We start from the raw sequence: 21,520 nt of genomic DNA, 5'->3' as shown, positions 1-21,520 counted from the left end.
AGTTGTGAGCTAACATGTAGGTGCTGGGAGTCGAACCTGGGTCTTCTGGAAGAACAGTCAGTGCTTTTAACGGCTGAGCCATTTTCCAGTCCCGGATGAGAAAATTTTTTAAAAGAAAATCTAACCTGACAGAATATTGGAGGACCAGTGTCAACAGGGAAGGCAGGTTCGGCTCAAGAGCTCCAGAGTGCCTCAAGCCGTACGAGCATGAGTTGGTATTCTGTGGGAGTGAGGGAGAGTAGACAGTAATCGGTGCTCAAAGCTCAGCTAGCCAGGCTTCGTTGTTATTAATATATAATTTATATTATATATAAGTGTGTATATAAATGTGTGTATGTATACATATGCACACATATACACATATACACACATAAATATGTCTTAGGTTTTATGTCTGAGGTGGTTCGCCTGCATGTCTGTCTGATGCCTGAAGAAGCCTGGAGGGCTGGTGGATGCCTTTTCTCTGCAGTTCCTGCAGCCTGCGGCTGAGGCTGGGGACGTTTTCTCATGGATTCCCAAGTGCATCCCAACATCTGGGGCCTCCCAGGCTGTCCTCTAAATTCCCCATAGTAAGGATCATGCTGCCCGGGTTTTCTCTGTGTATTGTTGTATCCTGTGTTGTCATCGTCCTCTCTGGGGACACCTGCATAGTGCCACATTCTTCTCTGGGACCCTGGAACCTAGCAAAGCATTTCTGACTTCTGCCATGTGTAGTGGACACGCTGGTGAGGACTCCTGCCACACACCCCGCCATGGGCAGAGAGTTTCCAGATTGGGTTTTTTTTCTGTGACCCCCCCGCTTGAATTGTATGATTGTGTACATTGCATAAACAACCCCATGGTAAGAGCTGAGCCAGCCGTGAATAGCAGCAGTGTGGCTGGCTGACCTCCATGTCTGCAGGCCGAGCTTCCTTCCCTGTCCCTGCCCAGATCCTCCTGCACACTCAGCCGAGCCCTGATCCCTCTTCACAGGTCCTCAGAAGCACCAAGCACGCGTGCGCGCGCGCACACACACACACACACTCATCTCTCTTTTTTGATCCCCCCCCATTACACTTTTATTAAAGTTTCCAACTGAGAAGTTGAAGGCTTGCACTCCAAACACAGGTTTCAGATTCTGGAATGAAGGAATTTTCAGATTTTGCTGTTTCTTCTTCATCCTGCGTAGGTTTGGGTGCATTCCAAAGTGATGACATGTGCTTTTGTCTTGGTGTGGAAACCCTGAAAGTCTTTCCCCAGCATCCGCATGCTCCTGCCCTCACTTTCTGGCCAGCTGTTCAGGGGACCCCCTTTAAAGGGGCCTTGGCTGATGTGCCCACTTCATATCCTGATGTGATGTCATGTGCCTGCCAACTGCCGCCTGCCTGCCTTGTGTCCCTGCAGCCTCAGCATTGGGGTCTTCCTGGATTGGTTACGGCACTGACGGGAAGGACAGGTGTGTTTGGGTTCACAGTTTTAGAGCCCATCATGACAGGAATGTAAGACAGCTGGTCACGTGTCCACAGTCAGGAGGCAGAGAGCACGAGATGCAGTGGGTGTCTTTTTGTTCAACCCAGGAGCTCAGCCCGGGGGACTGCACTGCCCACATGCAGGGTGCGCTCCCTGGGAACTCCCGCCCAGACAGACCCAGCAGCCTGTTTCTGATGAACCGCCACCCTTCGCCCTCTTCCACAGGGTTCCCATTCGAGAGCTGCGGCTCCCTGTGGCAGTGTCCCCATCCCTTGGGCATTCACTGCATGTCATTTGGTCAGAGGACCCTGGCTGTCCAGTCCCCAGTGTTCCTTCAGGCAAGCCTGTCCCACTCTGTTCATGTGGCCTCTGTCACATCTAAATGACAAATCCTTCCATGTTCTTCCCACCTTATCTTCCTGATGATACTCCTCCCAGCATGCCTCACTTCTTCCCAGCTGTTCTCCTGAGCACTGCCTCCTCCTCTTTCCCTTCTTGTGCTGTTTAAAGCCGAGTGGAGTCCGTGAGCGCTCTGTAGTGTTTGAAGGACTGATTAGAAGCCAGTAATTGTGTCATTGGGAGGGGATAGCAGTTGACAAATCAGCCCATAAGACAGGTGTGACACCAGGACAGTGGGACCTGGGACGCTGGAGAGCTCAGGGAGCCGTGTTCACTGTGGGGATGAGGATTTGCGCAAATACTTCCAATAGTGAGAAAAATAAAAACCCCAAATCCACTAAGTCCTGGTGTTTATGTGAAAGCTTGCTGTTATTAATGTCAGTATTTGATCTTTACAATGACTGTTGACACACCCGCTCACTGAAGCTGTGCCTGTTCTAAAGAGTTGTGTTCCCCTGCCACCCAGCAGTGGACAGCAAACTCTGCAGGGCGTTGTGGACACCACTCGGGACAAGCCAGGTCCCGTCTGTGCCACCTGTGCCTTGCAGTTTCTCTTTGGGATGTTTTCTAAATCTGAGCTGTGTAACCTTAGAGTCGGATCAATAGAGGGAGTGGCAGGTCTTTGTCTTTCTAAATCCCCACATTTAAGAGACCCAGAGGCACCCATCACCCCAAGGAGAGGGAACAATGGCACAGACACTGGGGATTTCCAGCACTAAGTGATAATCTCACTGCAGCCGGGTGGGCAGGCACAATGCAGGGAAGCAAGCAAAGGGAGCATCAGGATTGATGGCCTTGGGTGGAATCCTGCAAGAAAATCCTAACAGTGCAGAGATCTGTCTCCGGGTGCTGTTAGCAACATCAAAGGGGCAGGAAGCATTGCTCTGAAGTGGTTATTTTTATTCTCTCTTTGTTAATATATTTTCTTCTCTGGAACTAAGTATCCCATATAATTTCTGACAAAGCACTGCAGTAGGCAATATGTTTAAAATAGAAAACACACTGAGAAAGACTTATGAAATACTTTGTTTGGATACATTGATTAGAGCAAAGCAAACACCATAACTGTGATTTTAAATTACTTTAAAACAGTTTTTAAAATTCAGGTGTGTGTTTCCTTAGAATTATGTCCAGATCTGTGCTTCTGCTTCTATCTCATCGTCCCTCAAAGCACTCCAGGTGGCCAGGAAGAACGCTTCCCCCCAGCTAGGCTGACAGAAAAAGCAAGGTGCCAAAGGGATTGCTTAAAGTATAATGATGACATCTTTATTTTAAGTTCAAGTTTAATTGGACGTGGTGGAGTCTATAAATAAAGTTAGGAGAGCAGTGAACAATGACGATAAAACCAGTGAAGTTAGTTGTCAAGGTGACAGATCCCAGAAGCACTTGGGAGAGGGGCTGCTGTCTGTGCCTGTGGGGATTATTAAGATTGCATTACTAGAGGTGGTGACTGTACACTGTGGGCGGCACCATTCCCTGCCTCAGGTCCTCGCCTCCAGCTGTGCAGTGGAGAAAGAGGCAGCACATCCCTCCCTGCCTCCCAGCTGCTGGTGTTTATGAGCAGCTGGGTCCAGTCCCACGCTGACAGAGTGCACCCTTGCACTGCCAGCCAGAGCTTGCCTTTCTCCTGGAGTTATTTCCCTGACAGCAATGGAGCCAAGCTGGAAGTCAGCCATAAAAGGACAGCAGGAAAAAAAATTAACATCTAAAATGCAAACACACTTGAATTCTTAAAGGAAATTTTAATATATAGAATTGAACTACAATGAAAATACATCAAAATTTGTAGGATGTAGCTGAAAGTATCATTTAGAGAAAAATTTATAATACCAAAAACTTAACTTAGAAGAAGGAAAGCCAAGCCTGGTGTGCTGGCACTGTGTATGACCTGGCGCTTTGGAGGCTGAGGTGAGCCTGGCTTCTATATACTGAGGATGCTTCAGGGTAACACTCAGCAGTAAAGCAGTTGCCAGGCATTTCTGGGGCCCTGGGCTCAATCCTCAGTGCTGCAAAGCAAACAAAATTAATAAGAGAAGGAAGGGATGGAGGGTGGGAGAGAGGAAATAAGACTATTTGGGGGCTAGGAAAGGGCTCAGCAAGCAGAGTGGGGGAGGACAGAAGGGGAGGTTAACAAATGAGAGCACAGTGCAGAAACATGCATGCATAGAAGTGCTGCAAGAAGACCCTGTATGCTACCTTAGGAAACAGGTAAATATAAAATCAACTCGAAACCAATAAAAAGGAAAACCAATCACATAAAAAAAAAAAACTCCTTGGAGGTAAAAAGAGCAAAATTGAAAGCTTAGAAGAAACTAACAAAGATTAGAGAAATAGAAATAACTGGTGTGGCATGGGACGGAAGGCATGGGCACAGCCCCTGAGAGGAGCTTTGGGGAATGTTCCAGACAACTTTGGAAATTAATCTGTCCTTTTATAACCACAAAACATCAACTAAGATGAACATCGATTTGTTCTAGAATCATTAAAGAAACTGAATTTCTAATCTCTCCAAATCCAGGTAATTTCACCAGAATATTCTACCAAACAGAAGATTGAGCAACAGTTTTAAATAATTTTTTTTTTTACAGAAAATAAAAGAGGAAAGTATTTCCCAATCCATTTACTGAGGATGGGGTCAGTCTGATGTTGACTTCAAGAAAATGACTGGAAAAGCAAAAGAAAAACACCCAAACACACACACACAGAGAGAGAGAGAGAGAGAGAGAGAGAGAGAGAGAGAGAGAGAGAGAGAGAGAGAGAGAGAGAGAGAGAGAGAGAGTGTTCACTTCAAAGAATGGCCAGAAAAGCAAAAGAAAACACCAACAGACACACACACACACACACACACACAGGCATATATCCATGCACATGTGAATTGCACACACGAAACATCCACAGGGCAGTATCTCTCATGACTTAGATTCAGCAGTTTCCCAGTGCAGTGTTTGTGAATTGAGCATACTCGTGCGTGGTAGACCCGTGCGTGGCAGACCTGTGTGTAGCAGACCTGTGCGTGGCAGACCTGTGCGTGGCAGACCCGTGCGTGGCAGACCCGTGCATGGCAGACCCGTGCATGGCAGAACCTGTGTGGCAGACCCATGTGTAGCAGAACACAGTAGCCCAGCAGGATTCCCTCCAGACGTACGGGGTTTGTTCAGCAAATGTCAGCTAATATATCCTACCAGATACATGGTATTATGGAGAAATTGGCTATTACATGAGTCTATATAGAAAAAGTGGTTGGCAAAGTCTCACACTAGTTTCCAATAAGGATTCTCATCAAACTAGGATTAGATGGAAAGCCTTCTCAAGCTGATAAAACGTCTATGAAAAATCTACAGCCAACATCATATTTTTTAATAGTGAGCGGCTCAATCTCGCTTCCCTAAGACGAGGAGAGTCGTGATGTCATGGCTGCCACTCTTAGTTGACAAGGTACTAAAATTCTGAGAAGTGCAATGGATTGAGAAGCAAGGTGGGCATTTTTGGAGGAAACCCTGCCTGTGTGTGTCATTCCATCCAGGGCACAGATATAGACAGTAAAGATCCAGCGGCCAGGCTCATCAGAATGTACAATCATATAACCGTGTATGTGTAACTTAGTGCTAATTACACCCGAACATTCATTTCTTAAACATCTTTACCGGATGTGTAAACAAATGTGTAGAAACTCAAATTAAAAAATAACAGCATGTAAAATTGCCCCAAAGAGAGTGAAGTGCAGCTCAGCTCTCAAGTAGCGGGCACGTCCAGAACACAGCAGACGTCTGGGGGAAGACCTCAAAGATGGCATGAATAGATGGAGGGGACACTCGCTCCTGCACGGAAGGCTCGCCAGCAGACTTCTAGAGACAGCAAGCCAGCTCTAAAATTATAAAGAAGAGTGGACACCCTAAAACGGCTGAAGTAATTTTTGAAAGAGAAGCTAGCTAGCCCTGGGAGGGAAGTTCTCCGTGGTGTACGAGGACAGCATGTGACTGGCGGTGGACAGATACTTGAATGGACCAAGCAGAAAGACAGCCATACAGACGTGTCCAGGTCATTTTTACAGAGAGTCATTTTTTAATTGTACATGTGTGTATCTGTGTGTGGGTATGCACACGATTGTGGGAGCCCATGGAGGCCAGAGTCATTGGTTTCCGAGGAGATGGATACAGGTGGCTGTGAGCCCCCTGATGTGAGTTCTGGGAGCCAAGCTGGGTCCTCTGCAGGAGCAGCCTGTGCTCCTCGAACTGAGCCCGGGCTCTGCTCTGCCCTTCTGGATGGTTTTTAACTATGTGGCTTCAGGAACAGTGCTGGAACAACAGGATGTTCAGGGACAGACAGATGGACGGACAGACTCACTAGAAATAAAATCCTCTTCATAAGCTTCAGCATCTTATATGCAAGTTAACCTCAAGTTAAGTGAAATCTAAATGTAAAATATAAAACTATAATAAATTTAGAGGAAAATATAAGTCAAAATCTTTAGGATTGAAGGTTTAGTCAGGAAGTTTTAGATTTAACACCAAAGCATCATTCCTAGAAATAAAAAATCTGTTAGTGGAATTCATCAAAATATTTAATTTTCCTATAAGAGTCTTTGTGAACTTGACGAGAAGGACATGTCCCCAAGCTAGAGGGAATACTCGGAAAATGTGGAGCCGGCCAGAGGAAGCTGACCAGAGATGCTCAAGGAACTGGAAATACCCGTTACTGATAGGCAAAGAATGGGTGGACATAAAAGTAAAGTAAAACAGACCACGTGCCTGCGAGGAGTGGGCATCCATAGGATGAGGCCAAGGCTGAGTGCATGCACAGGAGGCTGAGCACATGCGAGGCTGGACAGCGCCACTACGCCACAGCTGGAGCTGTGTGATGGGAATGCGTGGCTACTCTTGAGAGCTGTTGGCATGACTTTCTTAAAGATAAACCCAAGTCCGCGTGCACAGCCTGGCAGCTGCGCTGGGCTCCTCAGGAGTGAACACGGATGCTTACTTTAGGACCCGCACAGATGTTTGCAGGAGTTCTATAGCTTTATCTGAATGGCTCGTTTCTTTAGTGTGTGCATAGAGAGTGGTGTCTGCTATGTGGAACATTACTCAGGAGTAGAAAGCAACAATCAGTAGGACCCAGAATCTCCGGTAGCTTCTCTGTACCTATGAGAAGGAAATAGGGGGAAAAAACCCTGTTTAAAAAAAAAAAAAAACTTTTAAAAATGACTAATAATGAATAATAAGTCTTAAATGTAAGTCTTGGTCTCTCTTATGTAGCAGAGGTTTCCTAAGAAGTTACTAGTAAATATGTGTATATGTGTGTGTGAAGAGGTATTCAGGGGCATATCTGTAACCACAGCGTGTGGGGGTGGGGGCGGGGATGCTGAGGTCAGCCTGGGCTCACAGTGAAACCCTGACTCCAAAAAGAAAAGGATGGGTGTGGGGAGGGAACTGCCCAAAAGCCAAGCAGTTGATGCAGTTGGCACCCCCACTACACATGTGTTAGAAAGTGTGTGTGTTGGCTATACATGTAAGATCCATCCCAATGGCCACTGGAGTGTCGGAAAGACCACAGGCACTGGACTGGTGCGAATAGCTTCCTTCAGCGCTGCAGCATTTAAACGGAGCAGTCACTAGAATGCCCATCGCCTTCTCTGCTTCTCCTCACACCCCAGCTCCCATTGTGAAGCTGGTCAGGGCCGGTCAGGCCCTGCAGAACTTACACCGCCCTCTCTGCCCACTTCCAGCTTCCCAGCGAGGACCCTGAGATCTCCGAGGTGTCATCCAGGTGCCTGTCCATCCTAGTGCAGCTGTATGGAGGAGAGAACCCCGACGGCCTGTCCCCAGAAAACCTGGAGACCTTTGCCAACCTCCTGGGGACCAAGGAGGACCCGAAGGACCAGAAGCTTCTGCTGAGGATCCTCAGGAGGATGGTGAGTCGGCCAGTCATGGCCTCCCGTTCGCCTCCCATGCTTTCAACTGTGGCTGATATTGGCCATCGTCTATTTGTGTTACGTTGTTTCTGGACCATGTGAGAAGTGTAAGAGAAATGAAGGAGGGAGGGAAGAAAAGAGAGGGAGAGGGAGAGAGAGAGAGAGAGAAAGAGGGAGAGGGAGGGGGAGGGAGAGAGAGAGAGAGAATTCTCTGGCTGATTAGGAATTTAACATTGGTTTGATTCTTTCACACCTCTGCCAATGTATTCTCCTTCTGCTAACTGTCCCAGTTTGTAATGTAAATGGCGTTTTCCTAGCTTAAGCTACGGTCCAGCGTGTTATATTTTCCTAGCCTAAGCTACCATCCAGAGTGTTGTATTATCCTAGCTTAAGCTACTGTCCGGCATGTTATATTTTCCTAGCCTGAGCTACCATCCGGCGTGTTGTATTTTCCTAGCCTGAGCTACCGTCCAGCGTGTTGTATTTTCTTAGCCTGAGCTACTGTCTGGCATGTTATATGTTAACCTGGACTTGCACAAGTTGTCCTTTGGCACGTTAAAGAGCACAGCTGGGCACTATTACCCTGCATGACCCTCAGCTGGGGTCTGCACATGTAGTCCTGGCTGTCCTGGAACTCACTATGTAAACCAGGCTGGCCTTGAACTCACAGAGATCCACCTTCTCTGCCTCCTGAGTGCTGGAGTTAAAGATATGCACCACCAAGGACGGGTCAGTATGATCCATGGTGGGTCACTGTGAGTCTAGGAAGCTGTTAAGAGCCATATTACTTACCAAGTTAGTGTGAGTGTGGTAGGATTCTAGAAGCTTCTCCCGCAGTTCTGGTGGAAGGCTCTGGGGATGCCCCTGGGGACCCTCCCTGGCTTCCACACACGCTGGTCGTGGATGTGCGGGGCAGATCTTCCTGCCAGTGATTGCCAGAGGCTGCAAATTACCTTGGGAAGTCCCTGAATGAGTTGCTTGTATCTTTTCAACAAACAAAAGGAAGGAACTATAAGCCTAGTTAACTATCAGAGGAGAACATGTTCTGGAGACTGTGTGTGCACGCTCATGCACAAGTATGTGTAAACCTGCCTGGGACTCCTCCTGTACAACTGAGTATATTTCCCTGTAGCCCTGGGTATATAGGTGTAATACTTATAATAAATCACAAAGAAATCGATTTTAAACTGTTATTTGCCATACGCGTAAGTTTACCGTTTATTAGAGACAGCATTGTATTTGCATACTAAGATGGATGAGCGCCTTTACTTTTGCATGAAGGATTAAATCTCAGCTGAATGTGACTGCTGGACAGGAGCATTTTCACATGTCAGGCTCCATCCGAACTTTGGTTTTGCTGCTGTCAAGCCGAACACGCCTCTTTGCATATATGTTACACTGTGACAGATGTGTGTTTGGGGTCATTTCAGAAATTCTGTTCCAATCTCAAGCTAGAGTTCATTAAACAATTGTGTATGAAACTCAAGCAGCAACTTTACAACCAGAGGTCGACCAGTTTGATTCTCACATGCTGAACTGGGTTTGCCGTGACTGAACCCAGGCTCCATGCATCGCTCAGTGCTGTGTGACGGGACGTTGTGCATTCACAACCAAGGCTTCAGTAGCACTGAGCCATGCGGCATGGGCATCACTGCAAACACCTCCATAGAATTATAATATTTCTCCCTTCCCTTCCTCCGAGCCCTCCCAGATAGCCCCCTCCCCCACTCTCCTTCAAATCCTTGGCCTCTTTTTCACTGTTATTGAATGCATATATGTATGTATGCATATACATGCACACTAATTGTTATATTGCATACATATATGTATGTATACACATACACACTAAGTGTTATTGCATGCATATATGTTTTGTACACACATATATTTACATTCTGTAATATGGCCTGTTGAGCCCTCATAATGTTGCTTGTGTCCGGCTTTTCCCAGCTGAGGCACTGGTTTGAACGAGTGTGGAGTCATGCTCTCTCTCAGCAGCATCCCCTGACTCTCACCTTCAGTTCCACAGCTCCGCGTGGGATCACGACCCACAGCTGAGGGACTTGGGCTGCACACAGATCAAGTCAGAAACCCAGGCCCAGCATCCCAGGGGTGACACAGAGTTTTTGTCAGGGCCTTATCAAGGCTTTCCTGCCTCGGGGATTAGCTCCTGCAAATGTCTTCCTAAAGGGCCCATTTCCAGGGTATCCAGAGATTGTGCCCCCTGGCATCGTGGCTTCTCTCATGACTGAAAGGCCTGCCATTGTCAACTCCGCCTTGAAGCAGTGGCGGCTCTCACTTCACATCGCCTGTGCCTCTCGCTCAGGTTTGTACATGGAGTGTGTTTATCCCTGCTTCAGAGAGGCTCTCGAATTCCCAACCAATATAGGTTTTATTCAGGACACTAACCACTGTTATTTACTACAAATCAATCATACTTGCTGTCTTTCTGGAAACGCTATAGATTGTATTAATCACAGCTCCGGAATATTCGCTTTTTAAGTACCCTAGAAGTTCTGATGCCACTTAAAAAGAAATCACTGTTATGTCCAGACCCAGGCCTGGTTATGAACTCCTAACAGCTCTTTTGTGCAGTGGGTATGAGCAGGTTTTAATGAAATTTGAGTGTCTCTAGAGATCACAGATACTTGGGCCTTTAACATTGTGGTGTTGCTTAGCAACCTGAAAGTCATTACCTCCCCTGCACGGTAACAACAGGCCGCACTTCCCTTTGCTGGTCTCTGATGAAAATGTAATGGAGACAATACCTTTCTAAGGGCTCCACTCTATGAGCAGGCAGCAAAATGGATTTTTTAATTCTCTTTACAACCTGGGCAGTTTTTAATCCGCCATAGAGAGTATTGAGTCCTGACTGCAGTGTGTAAGTGAGAGACGCATGTTCTTGGATGATGTTCTTAGGAGCTGGGCCCCCTGGTGTGATGCCCGAGAGACTGCTCACAAATGCCGTTGTGGCCTCAGCACACGGAGAGACAGTTGGATTTCCTGTGGACTGTTGGCTCATTCTGCCTAGACATCCGGAGGTCCCAGGTGGACTCGAAGGATGTACTGCTGTCGCACACGTCAGAGGTGTAAGAGGAATGTCAGTCTGATTTACTCAAAAGTTGGGCTTACAAAAATTACATTTCTCAAAGTTTTTGTAGAAGTGTCTTTCGTTATGTAGTAAACAGGCATTCTTTTTATTAAGTTCCAAAAAGCATTGTTCACAAGAACCAAAAGAAGAAACAACAAAAATTAGTTGATGAACAGATACATACAGTGTGATATGTCCCTGTAATAGAATATTAGCCATCAGAAGAAGAGATAGTGACATGTGGCCTCATTTTTATAGATGGATTATAGTAAAACACAGAAGTCTGTCCATATGAGTTTTTAGATCTAGGATGGACTCTCCAACGCTATAGAAAGGGATTGGCATTGCTATGGGCTCAGAGGGCAGGCAGCACATTGTGCTGGCCAATAGGAGGGTATTTCCTTCTGAAATGATGGGAGTCTTCTGCAACTGACTGTGGAGACAGTGGCGACTCCATGGATTTTCTGAACACTAAGTTGTATACTAAGATGGTAGGTTTTATGACATGTGGTTTGTTTTTTTTTTTTTTAAAACAAATTGAAACACCAAAAGGAAAAAGAAAAGAACACTCAGCTAGCTTGAGGAGCCTCGGAAGGGAGGGGGATTAGGGTGTGGCTGACCCCAGGTCCTCTGTATCTCGTCACACACATGTAGAGTGGCATATACATACGTATCCCCACGCACATAAACACGCTTACAGAATGCTCAAGATAGCTGTAAAAATGAGGCAGAGTGCACAGCATCACTGGTAACAGGAAAACACCCGTTATCGAAACCCAGCTTGAGAAGTTTCTAGAAAATAGCATTGGCCTGAGAGAGTATTCATGATTGAGGAGACCGTAGCCCACCCCAAGCAGGAAACAGGCACACTGTGAGGATCCTGGGGAGCCCCAGCCTCAGACCACTGAGAGCTGCAGATCAAGTGCCCACCATGCCTGGCTGGCAGTCTGACCTTGGTCCCTGGGCCCATGGGAAGATGGAGAGAGCCTACACCACAAAGATGTCTCTGACCTCCACATGTGTGCCATGGGGATGCACTCACATACATACATTATACACACACAACAGTAGTCTTAAAAGGAACCCCAGGACAGCAGGGCCCCACATGAGAGCTGCTTACTCCCCAGCCCCCACCCCCTACGATCCCCCTGCTTCCCTGCAGGCGAGCACAGGAGTCACTGAGGTCTGGGCCTGGCTTCTAGGCCCCCAGAATCACCACACTCAGGAACAGCAAGCTTAGCCTCCACCCTCTCCTCAGGGAGTGAAAGGTGTTATTACTACCTCACTAGCTCACTGCAGGGCAAGGCTGCCCTGGCTCTCAGCAGGCTCACAGTAGGAGGGGCTCTTTACAGAATCAAAGCCAGGTCTCCCAAGTCGGTGACTGGTGACCAGGGACCAGTGCCCACACACATCTTCTCTACAGCCATGACCCAGGGGATGAGACCCAGAAGGTAGTCACCAAGTGGGCAAGGCCACAGAAGAGCACAGAGTTCTGAGAGGCTCAGCCACTAGCAGTGCTTGCCAGCAAGGAGAACAGCCTGGGTCAATCCTCAGGCCCCACAGGGTGGGAGAGAGCTGGCTCACCAGAGTTGTCCCTGGACCCCCATACCCGTGTCCTGGCGTGCAAGCACACACATGCACGATAAATAAGGAAATGTAATAAAGAAACAGGTACACTGTGAGGATCCTGGGGAGCCCCAGCATATAGGGTGAGAAGTAGAAAGATTTTTGAGGTATATCCCTGAGGCTGCTCCCTCTCTGACTTCCAGTTTCCAGCCTCTGCGTCAAAGGTTAAACCTGTGAAGTGTGTGGGATGGATCGTGCACCTTTGTTGACGTTAACAGGACCCCTTCTAGGTGGCTCCAGAGAAACTCACCCTGCAATAGGATTCTTGGGGCAGGTCAGCCTGATTTAATTGACATTTTTAGTGTATTTGACATGGTCGTCTGATCCAGCCCATTGGTATAGGTGAAAACTATATTCTTTTGTGTGTGTACTGTGGAGGAGGCTCCTGTGCCCATGTGGAGGTTGGAAGTTGGCGCTGCTGTCTTCTCTCTTGCTTTCTTGAGGTGATCTCTCCCTGAACCTGGAGCTCGCTGTTTTCCTGGCTCCTCCTGTTTCTACCCCAGCACCGGCACTGAGATTACAGGCACACACCACACTCCCAGCTTCTATGTTGTGCTGGGGAGCGCTGTGCACAGCGTGCCTTTTACCCCTTAGCCATCTCCTCAGTCTCTGTCCCCTCTGTCCCTTCCTCCTCCCCTCTGTCCCGCAGATAAATTTTGTAGTTGCAAGAGAAACTTTAATTATCTTATTTTCCCGATATACAGGATTTTCTGCCATCTCATTGTAGAACACATTAGGATGTGAAATGTGTCTCAGATATAGGAGCAAGATTTTGAATATGCTTCACTGAGTTTTTGTCAAAGTTCAGAGCTGTGAATTATTTTCTTCTTTCTCTTAAATGAGGAGTTATCATGAACTATGACTTGGAGAAATGCCCCTTACAGACAGGAGATGTAGACTTCCCACCGTGGCAGTCGGTGACTCAGCACTAAGAGTTCAGGAGCCAGCGCGTATGTCGGAGATGTGGAGATGCCGGGCTGCTCTGGATGAGGCGGCCTCTGGCGCAGGACTCCAGTCCTTTCTTCCTAAGAATTGCTCCTGGCCTCGGGCTGCAGAGCTACCAGGTACCCCAGGCCTCGTGGCAGGGTTAATGAGGCCCTCTGGTGCTTTCTGGGCCTGCCCTCAGAATTGTGGAGAAGGTGCTTCTGTCAATCCAGCACAAGTGCAGGAGGGACAAGCCTAAGAGCTGCCCTGTCCAGAGCCCAGGCTGCTAGCCCGTCTCACACAGAACCCATGGTTTGAGGGTTGGTGTCTGCCCACTGGTTTCTCCAAGGCCTGCTCACGTCTCTATGTACACACCACAAGCCCTGCTTATTGGAAATGGGCATTTCTGTTAGGGTCTTGTGTCCCTAAAGCCCAGGTGATGCAGCAGAGAATCTGCACATAGGGAGCCTTGGCGCAGCACTAGAGAGACATCTCAAGAGAGGAGTGGCTTAACAAACCCAGGGGACGCAGTTTTCCTCAGCTGTTCTGGTGATGCCCTGTGCCTGCTGATGCTCGTCCCAAGGGAGCTGTCATTGCCATTGGTCGGTGCAGGGGAAAGGCAGGAGGCAGGAGGAGTGCCTCCACTCAGCCCAAGCAAGCCCTTCCAACTGTAGAGGGGAGATCCGGTGTGTGTCCTTGGGTGTATCACTCACCATCTCGAGACTGAATGCCTTGCCCTGTGGACCCCTTTGAGGGCTACGGGACAGAAAGATGAAAGTATCTGTCACAGAACTTGGAGCAGAGAAGGCGTTCATGAGAACATGGGTTAACACACATGTACACAGGTGACATCACATTGTGGAAAAGGCAGCCACATTACCCAAGCAGAGCACATGCTTCCGTCCATTGGTTCTCTGAGTAGAGGGCCAATGATTCTGTTTGCATGCAACCTCTCTGTCCAGGGTTCAGTGACAGGGAGCTAAACCTACCATGAGATGCACGTACTTGCTGTCCTCTGAGTGCGTGGCTGTGGGTGCAGCCATAGATGTGGGGAAGAAGTGTGAGCCAGCAGGTACCTCACAGCCTAAAGGAGGCTCCGTCACCCTCTCCAAGCCAGAGATGGAATCAGCCTCACTGTGCCTTGCTCCGGAGAGCTCAGCTCTGTCAACAGAGCTTATGACTTATGCATGAGCACAGGTGACCCCATCTGGCCTCCCTCAAGGTCTTGACCCTTCCCCAGCCTTCTCTGCTGCCGGTACATAATCCCCAACAACGGGGGAGCCTGAAGCCTGTTACCAATTACTGTGGGCATCTCTGTGTGCCCCCCAGAGAGTACCTTGTGCCTTGTTAGGCCTAATTGCATGGCCAAGGAGAGCTGGAGCCTCTGGCAGTGTGTCATCAGTGGCCCTGGGGCATCCCGAGGATGAGCAGCTTGGTGTGGGGGAGTCCACTGCCTGGGAGCAGCGTCTGACTGAGTCCATTACCACTACAAAGGCTGGAGAAGGGCCTCAGCTTCAGGGAGCCCAGGCTGGGGAGTCCATCACGACTGCAGAGGCTGGAGAGGAGGGACACTGGGACTTCCTGCACAAAGCTCGCTGGGGACTCTGAGAGCTGGAGTAAGTGAGAAGGCTCACTGCCAAGCTCTTCTCCCGGCCCATGAGGTTATAAGCGTGGACGACAGGCTAGGAAGGGTTCCCTCCACAGTTCCTGCCGCGGTGACATCATGGTCATCAGCATGGGCTACAGTTCAGGAAACGGTTTCCTTCATGGTCACTGTCCTGCTGATGCTGTACAAGTCATGGTGTCTAAGAGAGCCAGCTGTGCCCAGGATGGCCTTTGAGCCGAGTCCATGTGATAGCGCCAGAGAATCCCGGGTGGACGGATGGTGTCAGCTCTATCCCAGAGAGGTGTGCAGGAGGCCAGAGGGGCTTGTGGTAAAGCTGGGGTTTGGATCTGGTGTGCATGCGTGCGTGCGTGTGTGCGCGCCTGTGTGTGTGTGTGTGTGTGTGTGTGTGTGTGTATGTATGTATGTATGTGTACTGAAACAAGATGTATGTGTGTTTATAGACTAGCTGGTCTTGAATTCACTCTGGAACTGACCAGCTAGCCTAGGCTGGCTTCTAATTTCTGTGATTCTCCTGCCTCTGTCCTGAGCAGATACTTAACACTTAGCCATCACTCATAGTACATAGTAAGATATTAACCCCAACAGGAAGGGCTGGCAGAGCTCTCTGGGTTGTTTTCGGTAGCATTGCCGATGAATGTCCTTCTGCACTGTCTGCTTTGTCCAGGCTGGACTGGTCACAGTGTGGGAATTACCTTTTCTGTTCAAGTGGGGTTTCCTCAGAGAGGGAGGGAGAAAGAGAGAGAGAGACAGACAGAGAGAGGTGGGGTAGAGTGGAAGGAAACCCCCAATAGTTCTGTACAGTCATATACAGCCCAGAGATTCATGAGCTATGGTTAGCTCTGCCCTCGAGGCTCCCCTTCACGTGGCTCATGGTCTATAAGCTGTGGTCAGCTCTGCCCCCGGGGCTGCCCTTCATGAGGCTCATGGTCCATGCCTGTGGCTCTTGCCCCTGAGGTCCCACCATCTGACAGGTCAGGAGAGTGGGCTCTTGTGTTAATCGAGGCATCAGACCCCTGGTCCTCACAGGAACCACACTTCAGAATGGCGTGCCCATCTGCAGAACTCCTGGGCAAGGCTCCCCTTGGCTTGGCTGCCTGAGCACTCTGAGGTGACACTGCTCAGGACACTCTGAGGTGACGCCGTCAGGGACACTCTGAGGTGACACAGACTCAGGACACTCTGAGGTGATGCAGACTCAGGACACTCTGAGGTGACGCAGACTCAGGACACTCTGAGGTGACGCAGACTCAGGACACTCTGAGGTGACACCGTTAGAGACACTCTGAGGTGACACCGTTAGAGACACTCTGAGGTGACACAGACTCAGGACACTCTGAGGAACAGGATCCTCGAGTGCAGGCTCCTCCAGTTGCTGTTCTTCTCAAGCAGCCTGAAGCCCTGATATCATGTTGATGTAAAAACAAAAATAGCCACTTTCCTGAAAACCTTGAAAGAGTCCGTCCTCATCAATATTTCATGGCAGGAGCCTGTATTAATGTAAACCCATTATGTCATGATGAGGAAGGGACTTGACTATCTATGAATATTTCACACTCAGAAGAACGAGAGATAATTAACATTGGCAAGCCCACTGCCAAATAAAATGCTGCTTTAAACAATATCCCAGTGAACCATTTTGCCAACACATGCCTGTAACCCCAGCTCTCGGGGGGTGGAGCCAGGTTTTCCCTCCCTACATAGTGACTTGTGACTTCAAGGCTAGCCTTGGCTACATGAGACCCTGTCTCAAAAGAAAGAAAGAAAGAAAGAAAGAAAGAAAGAAAGAAAGAAAGAAAGAAAGAAAGAAAGAAAGAAAGAAAGAAAGAAAGAAAGAAAACAGTTCTGGCTAGATCAAAATAATACATATATATAATCTGCTACACAACAAAATGTCTTTAAATATATGCTAATTGTATGAGGATACAAAACTTATCTCGCAGTTATATTGTGGCTAAGAAATATCTCCCAGGGATAGTGTATTTTAGCATGTAGCTTTGGGCCTTTCTGAAGTTTAATCTGGGTCCCATTGCCTGGCTCCCCAGAGAATAGCCCATGACAGGCCTAAGCTCACTCAGAAAAGGAAGTGTTCATCTCTGAGAGCCCCTCCGGCAATGGCGTGAGGAATTGGGTAATGTCCTGCATCTCTATCCTTTCCTGAGCTTTGTCTTACTGCGTAGGCTTGCTCTTGGTCAAATGTGAGTTTACAGTTTTCTAATCTTTACAGTGTGTCCAAGCGTCCTGTCCTCTTCTCTCAGACAGTCTGCATCTGTCTCCCAGTGGCCGGGCCCCGCCCCTCCTGTGTCTCCTCTGCTATGTCTGCCTGCTGAGCTTGAAGCTGCAAGCAGAGACCTCCTCCCCCACCTCTCTGGGGCCACAGCCGTTGCCTGCTTCTAAGTCACCTTCACCCTGGGGCTGATTTTTGTTTCCTTGGGCTGTTGTGGGTGCTGGTCTACCTGCTGACTGGTCACCACAGCCTCCCCCCCCCCCCCCCCCCCATGCTTCCACGCCTGCTCACCTTATGATGACCTCAGGGTTCCTAAGTCAGTCAGGATGCTGCTGTAGGAAGGCACACCCACAGATAGACCTGGGTGAAGGGTGTGAGCAGGCAGGGTCCTCCTTAACGCTACTTCACACACCTGCTTACCCAGAAATGACAACAGCCCCTCTTTCAACACACGGAGAATCGGATTTTTCTGACCCTATCTGTTAGCTTCCTGATGTCACTTCTCATGGGGTTCCTGTCACACAGCCACAGAGGAATCTCCTGTCTTCTCCCGTTGCTCCTGCCTCCCTTCCCTGCCGTCTTTTCTTGGAGGACCCTTTAAGTCCTATGTAAGATTATGCTGCTCAAATCTTCCATCAACTCTGATCTAAGGGGAGAATCCCAGCATGCCCTGTCCCACAAGGCCTTGCAGTTGGCCACCATCTATTCGGCTCACCTCTGGAGCTGTTCCCTTTTTCCCTTTGCTCATCTGTCTCCATAAACGTGTGCCTAGGGCATCTGTGTATGCCGTACCACACCCCACGTATTGCCCGTCTTTAACTTCTTTAGGTGTTCCCTGCAGAGCAGCCTGTAGGACAGAATCCTTGTGCCCTGCCTCTGCCGCTGCCTCCCCCCCCCCCCCCCCCCCCCCCCCCGCTCTGTGTTTCCACTTCAATTGCACTCTTTACTGTTTGGTAGCACTTGGTGTGTTTGCTTTTTCTCCCGCCCCAAGATTGTAGTCCCTGTGGAGATGATAAATCTGTCTGTGTGTCGCCTCTTTGTCCCTCTAGCACTTAGACTTGTACAGGACGTGCTGACTGCTTAAAACAATGACCCTCTTTGTCGGGTTACACCTGCCTCTCCTCCCCCTGGCTGGGCTCCAGCCCTACACTGTCTTCAAAGCCCTCCTCCCTCGGTGTGATCTTCCGGGTACCGCGGTGTTTGGGGATGAGAGGTTGCACAGCCACACTGCTGAGTATCCCTCAGCCTGTAAAGTGAGCCAGGCCTCTGACAGGTCTCTCCGTGGATAGCATGTGAGAGTCAAACCTCGTCCTCAGCTTTGCAGGACCCAGAACTTGCTTGGCGATGTCCCTCTGGATATGCCTGTGACCGTATTTCCAGAGAGCTTAACTGGAGGGAAGACCCGGCCTGAGCGCAGGTGGCCATGCCATGGTGGTGGGGGAGGGGAGGCAGCCCAAGTACAACGGGAAATGCAAGCTTAGTACCAGAGTTCATCTCTGCTTCCTGACTGCCGATGCCATATAGCCAGCTGCCCCATGCCCCTGCTATGCGCCCCCAAGGATGGACGGTACCTTCAAACTGTGAGCCACGCGACATATCTGTAGCAGCAGCTGGAGCGGCGCCTGGAACCTGGCAGGTGCTAATTGCCGGGTATTTTCATCATTCGTCCCTGGAAGGTTGGTGTTGGCTTGGTGGGCAGCAGACCTTCCCAGAGCCAATTCCAGTCGCAATGCCAGCACCAGGTGTGAGTCCTACTGTGTGCTGGGCTCTGTACTGGGTGTTGGGTGGGATGAGCAAGGAAGCAGCCTTCCTGTGAGCTGAAGTGTCTTACAATTCCCACCCCTTTGGGCTGGCCCAGCTCAGTGCTGACACCCCAGAGGTGTGTCATGCCTATGACCTAGGAGATGTTCTCACGCTTGGCACGGCCCTGTGATGCCATGCTTGCTCCTGAGATGCTCATGAAAGAGGCCTACGCTTGCTCTAGCACCAGACCTGAGTCTCAGCTCTGCCAGGAAGGCCTGGCCGAGCCACCTTTACCTCCTTGATGGCTCTTCATCAGTGCGTACAGATCTCAGCATCTGCCCACAGGTTCCAAAGATGTTAGAGGCTCACCCCAATGCCCTCACACTCTCCAAGCCGCTGGGACACCGGGTCGCTGTTGTGGTTAGGGTTTCTATTACCATGGTAAACACCGTGACCAAAGCAGCTTCAGAGGAAAAGTCCATCACCAAGAGAAGTCAGGACGACAACTAGAGCGAAGACTGTGGAGGAACACAGCTTACTGGCTTTTTTTCCCTCAAACCAAACCATTTATTGACAGCAAAAATCTCTGTAGCTGTGAACCACATGAGGGGTAGGTAGGGAATAGTGTGGGAACCAGCATAGGACTCCTTGCAGGTGTGCTGCCACCCTGGGAATGCTGTGAGCTCATGCCATCACCAGCAAGCAGAGCATAAATAACTGGTGGGCAGGGGTGGGCAACAGGGATATCGTAGGATAGCCACCTCGGAGAGCTGTCAGGGACACGGGGACACGGACAGAGAAGATGCTAGGCACAGGGGCACAGGGGCACAGGGCACATGGACTATGGAGGCGCACAGACACAAAGGGGACAGTGGGTAGCATAAGACATGCCGAAGTAACACACAAAGAAACAGGGCTGAAATTCTGGCTATTCTGGAGGCTACCCAGGAGGCTTCTTCCTCCACCACTAAGGCCCTGGGGTTTGCAGGCAAGACACACTGAGGCAGGACTAGGCGGCCAGTCACTTTCCCTCAGGGTCAAGTAAGGGACCCTGAAGACAGCATCTGCAGATCTAAGGCTGAACTGTGCCTTCAGGGTCCTTGTCATAGATTAGCTGCCCACAGCACCGGTATTCACCCCTCAGGTCCAAAGAGAATTCCATAGCAAGGCTTGTGGGAGTTGGGCTGGCTGCATGCTCAGCTCTCCGGGAGTCATTGGAGCAGCGCTCACAGCACAACCAGGGCTTGAGCCAGTCCTTGCCCAGAGAGGTCACCTTCTCAGCAAAGTACACCCTCTTGTTGCATCGAGGACACATGTTGGGTTCCCCAGTGAATGTAGCGACACTAGAGGCTTTGCTGGAACCTGGGGGGGGGGGGGTCCGCTGGTCTTGCTCTCTTCTGTTCGCACCACAGGGACCTCGATGAGGCCAGTGACCTGAGGGCCCTCAGTCAGAGGCTCCTCATAGATGTAGGAACCAGCGCCCCCTATATTCACGCCTTTGGGTCCAAACAATGTGGCGTAGCAGGGCTTGTGACAGAAGGGCTTCCCATCATTCTCAGCATGGCCCCTGGGGGTCAGTGTCTTGTTGCAGTGCTTGCATTTGAGACAGAACTTGTGCCAGTCCTTGCCCAGGGAGCTCACCTTCTCTGCGAAGTACATGGTCTTGTCACACTTGGGACACTTGGAGGCCATGGTCCCTATGCTCAGTAGGTCCTAGCCCTCCACCCAAACTGGTCTCTGCGCCGCTGCCCACATCCTGGAGGCATTTTCATAATTGATATCCCCCCTCCCTAATGACTCCAGCTATGTCAGGACACAAAACTAGCCAGCACAGAGGTGACATGATTGGGTGGACACGGGGTCACCACACCTGGCACATGGAAGGAGCCTGTGTTTGCTGTGTGTACTCTGAGTCTTACTGGTCACTGTAACTCTCCCAACTGCTGTTGTCCCTCTGCCCCCGACACCATCCTGATCCTCAGGGTCCACCTCGCTGTGTGTCGGGAGGGGTGTCATCTCTGCCTTTTCCTTCACCTCTGGGCTCCCAGGACTCCCGGTCCAATGATCTTTGCCTGTTTCACCTTCTGTTTCCTCTCAGTCCTGTCAGCGTGTGGCCCACCTGGACCTGAGGAACATTTGTTATCTTAGCAAAGTTGAATCTTGATGTTTGTTTGCTGACCAATTAGCCAGCATGTGACCTTTGTGGTGCACAAGTCAAGCATCACAGGCATGACTGGAAAGTGAAAAGTTTCCTTATATACAGTTGAAAACAAAACAGGACTCTCACTATTCACACTGCCCCCACACGGAACTCTCACTATTCACACTGTCCCCACACAGAACTCTCACTATTCACACTGCCCCACACAGGACTCTCACTATTCACACTGCCCCCACACAGGATTCTCACTATTCACACTACCCCCCACGGGACTCTCACTATTCACACTGCCCCACACACAGGATTCTCACTATTCACACTGCCCCCACACGGAACTCTCACTATTCACACTGTCCCCACACAGGACT

At 49.6% G+C, this 21,520-nt stretch overlaps 1 protein-coding gene and 1 pseudogene across 1 annotated transcript in view; one reads left to right on the top strand and one right to left on the bottom strand.

The window, feature by feature from the left end:
• The window catches only part of Ulk4 (unc-51 like kinase 4), a 275,070-nt gene that overhangs the window by 202,869 nt on the left and 50,681 nt on the right, over positions 1-21,520 (top strand). Inside the window, exon 34 of the mRNA XM_038324151.1 lies at positions 7,571-7,756. Coding sequence (XP_038180079.1) covers positions 7,571-7,756 — 186 coding nt within the window. The remainder of the gene's footprint in view (positions 1-7,570; positions 7,757-21,520) is intronic.
• LOC119810599 lies at positions 20,064-20,683 on the bottom strand (annotated as a pseudogene).

This window comes from Arvicola amphibius, chromosome 3, assembly GCF_903992535.2.
Source record: "Arvicola amphibius chromosome 3, mArvAmp1.2, whole genome shotgun sequence".
NCBI lineage: Eukaryota > Metazoa > Chordata > Mammalia > Rodentia > Cricetidae > Arvicola > Arvicola amphibius.
The sequence above is the reverse complement of the archived record's forward strand: the minus strand, read 5'-3'. Positions and strand labels throughout refer to the sequence as shown.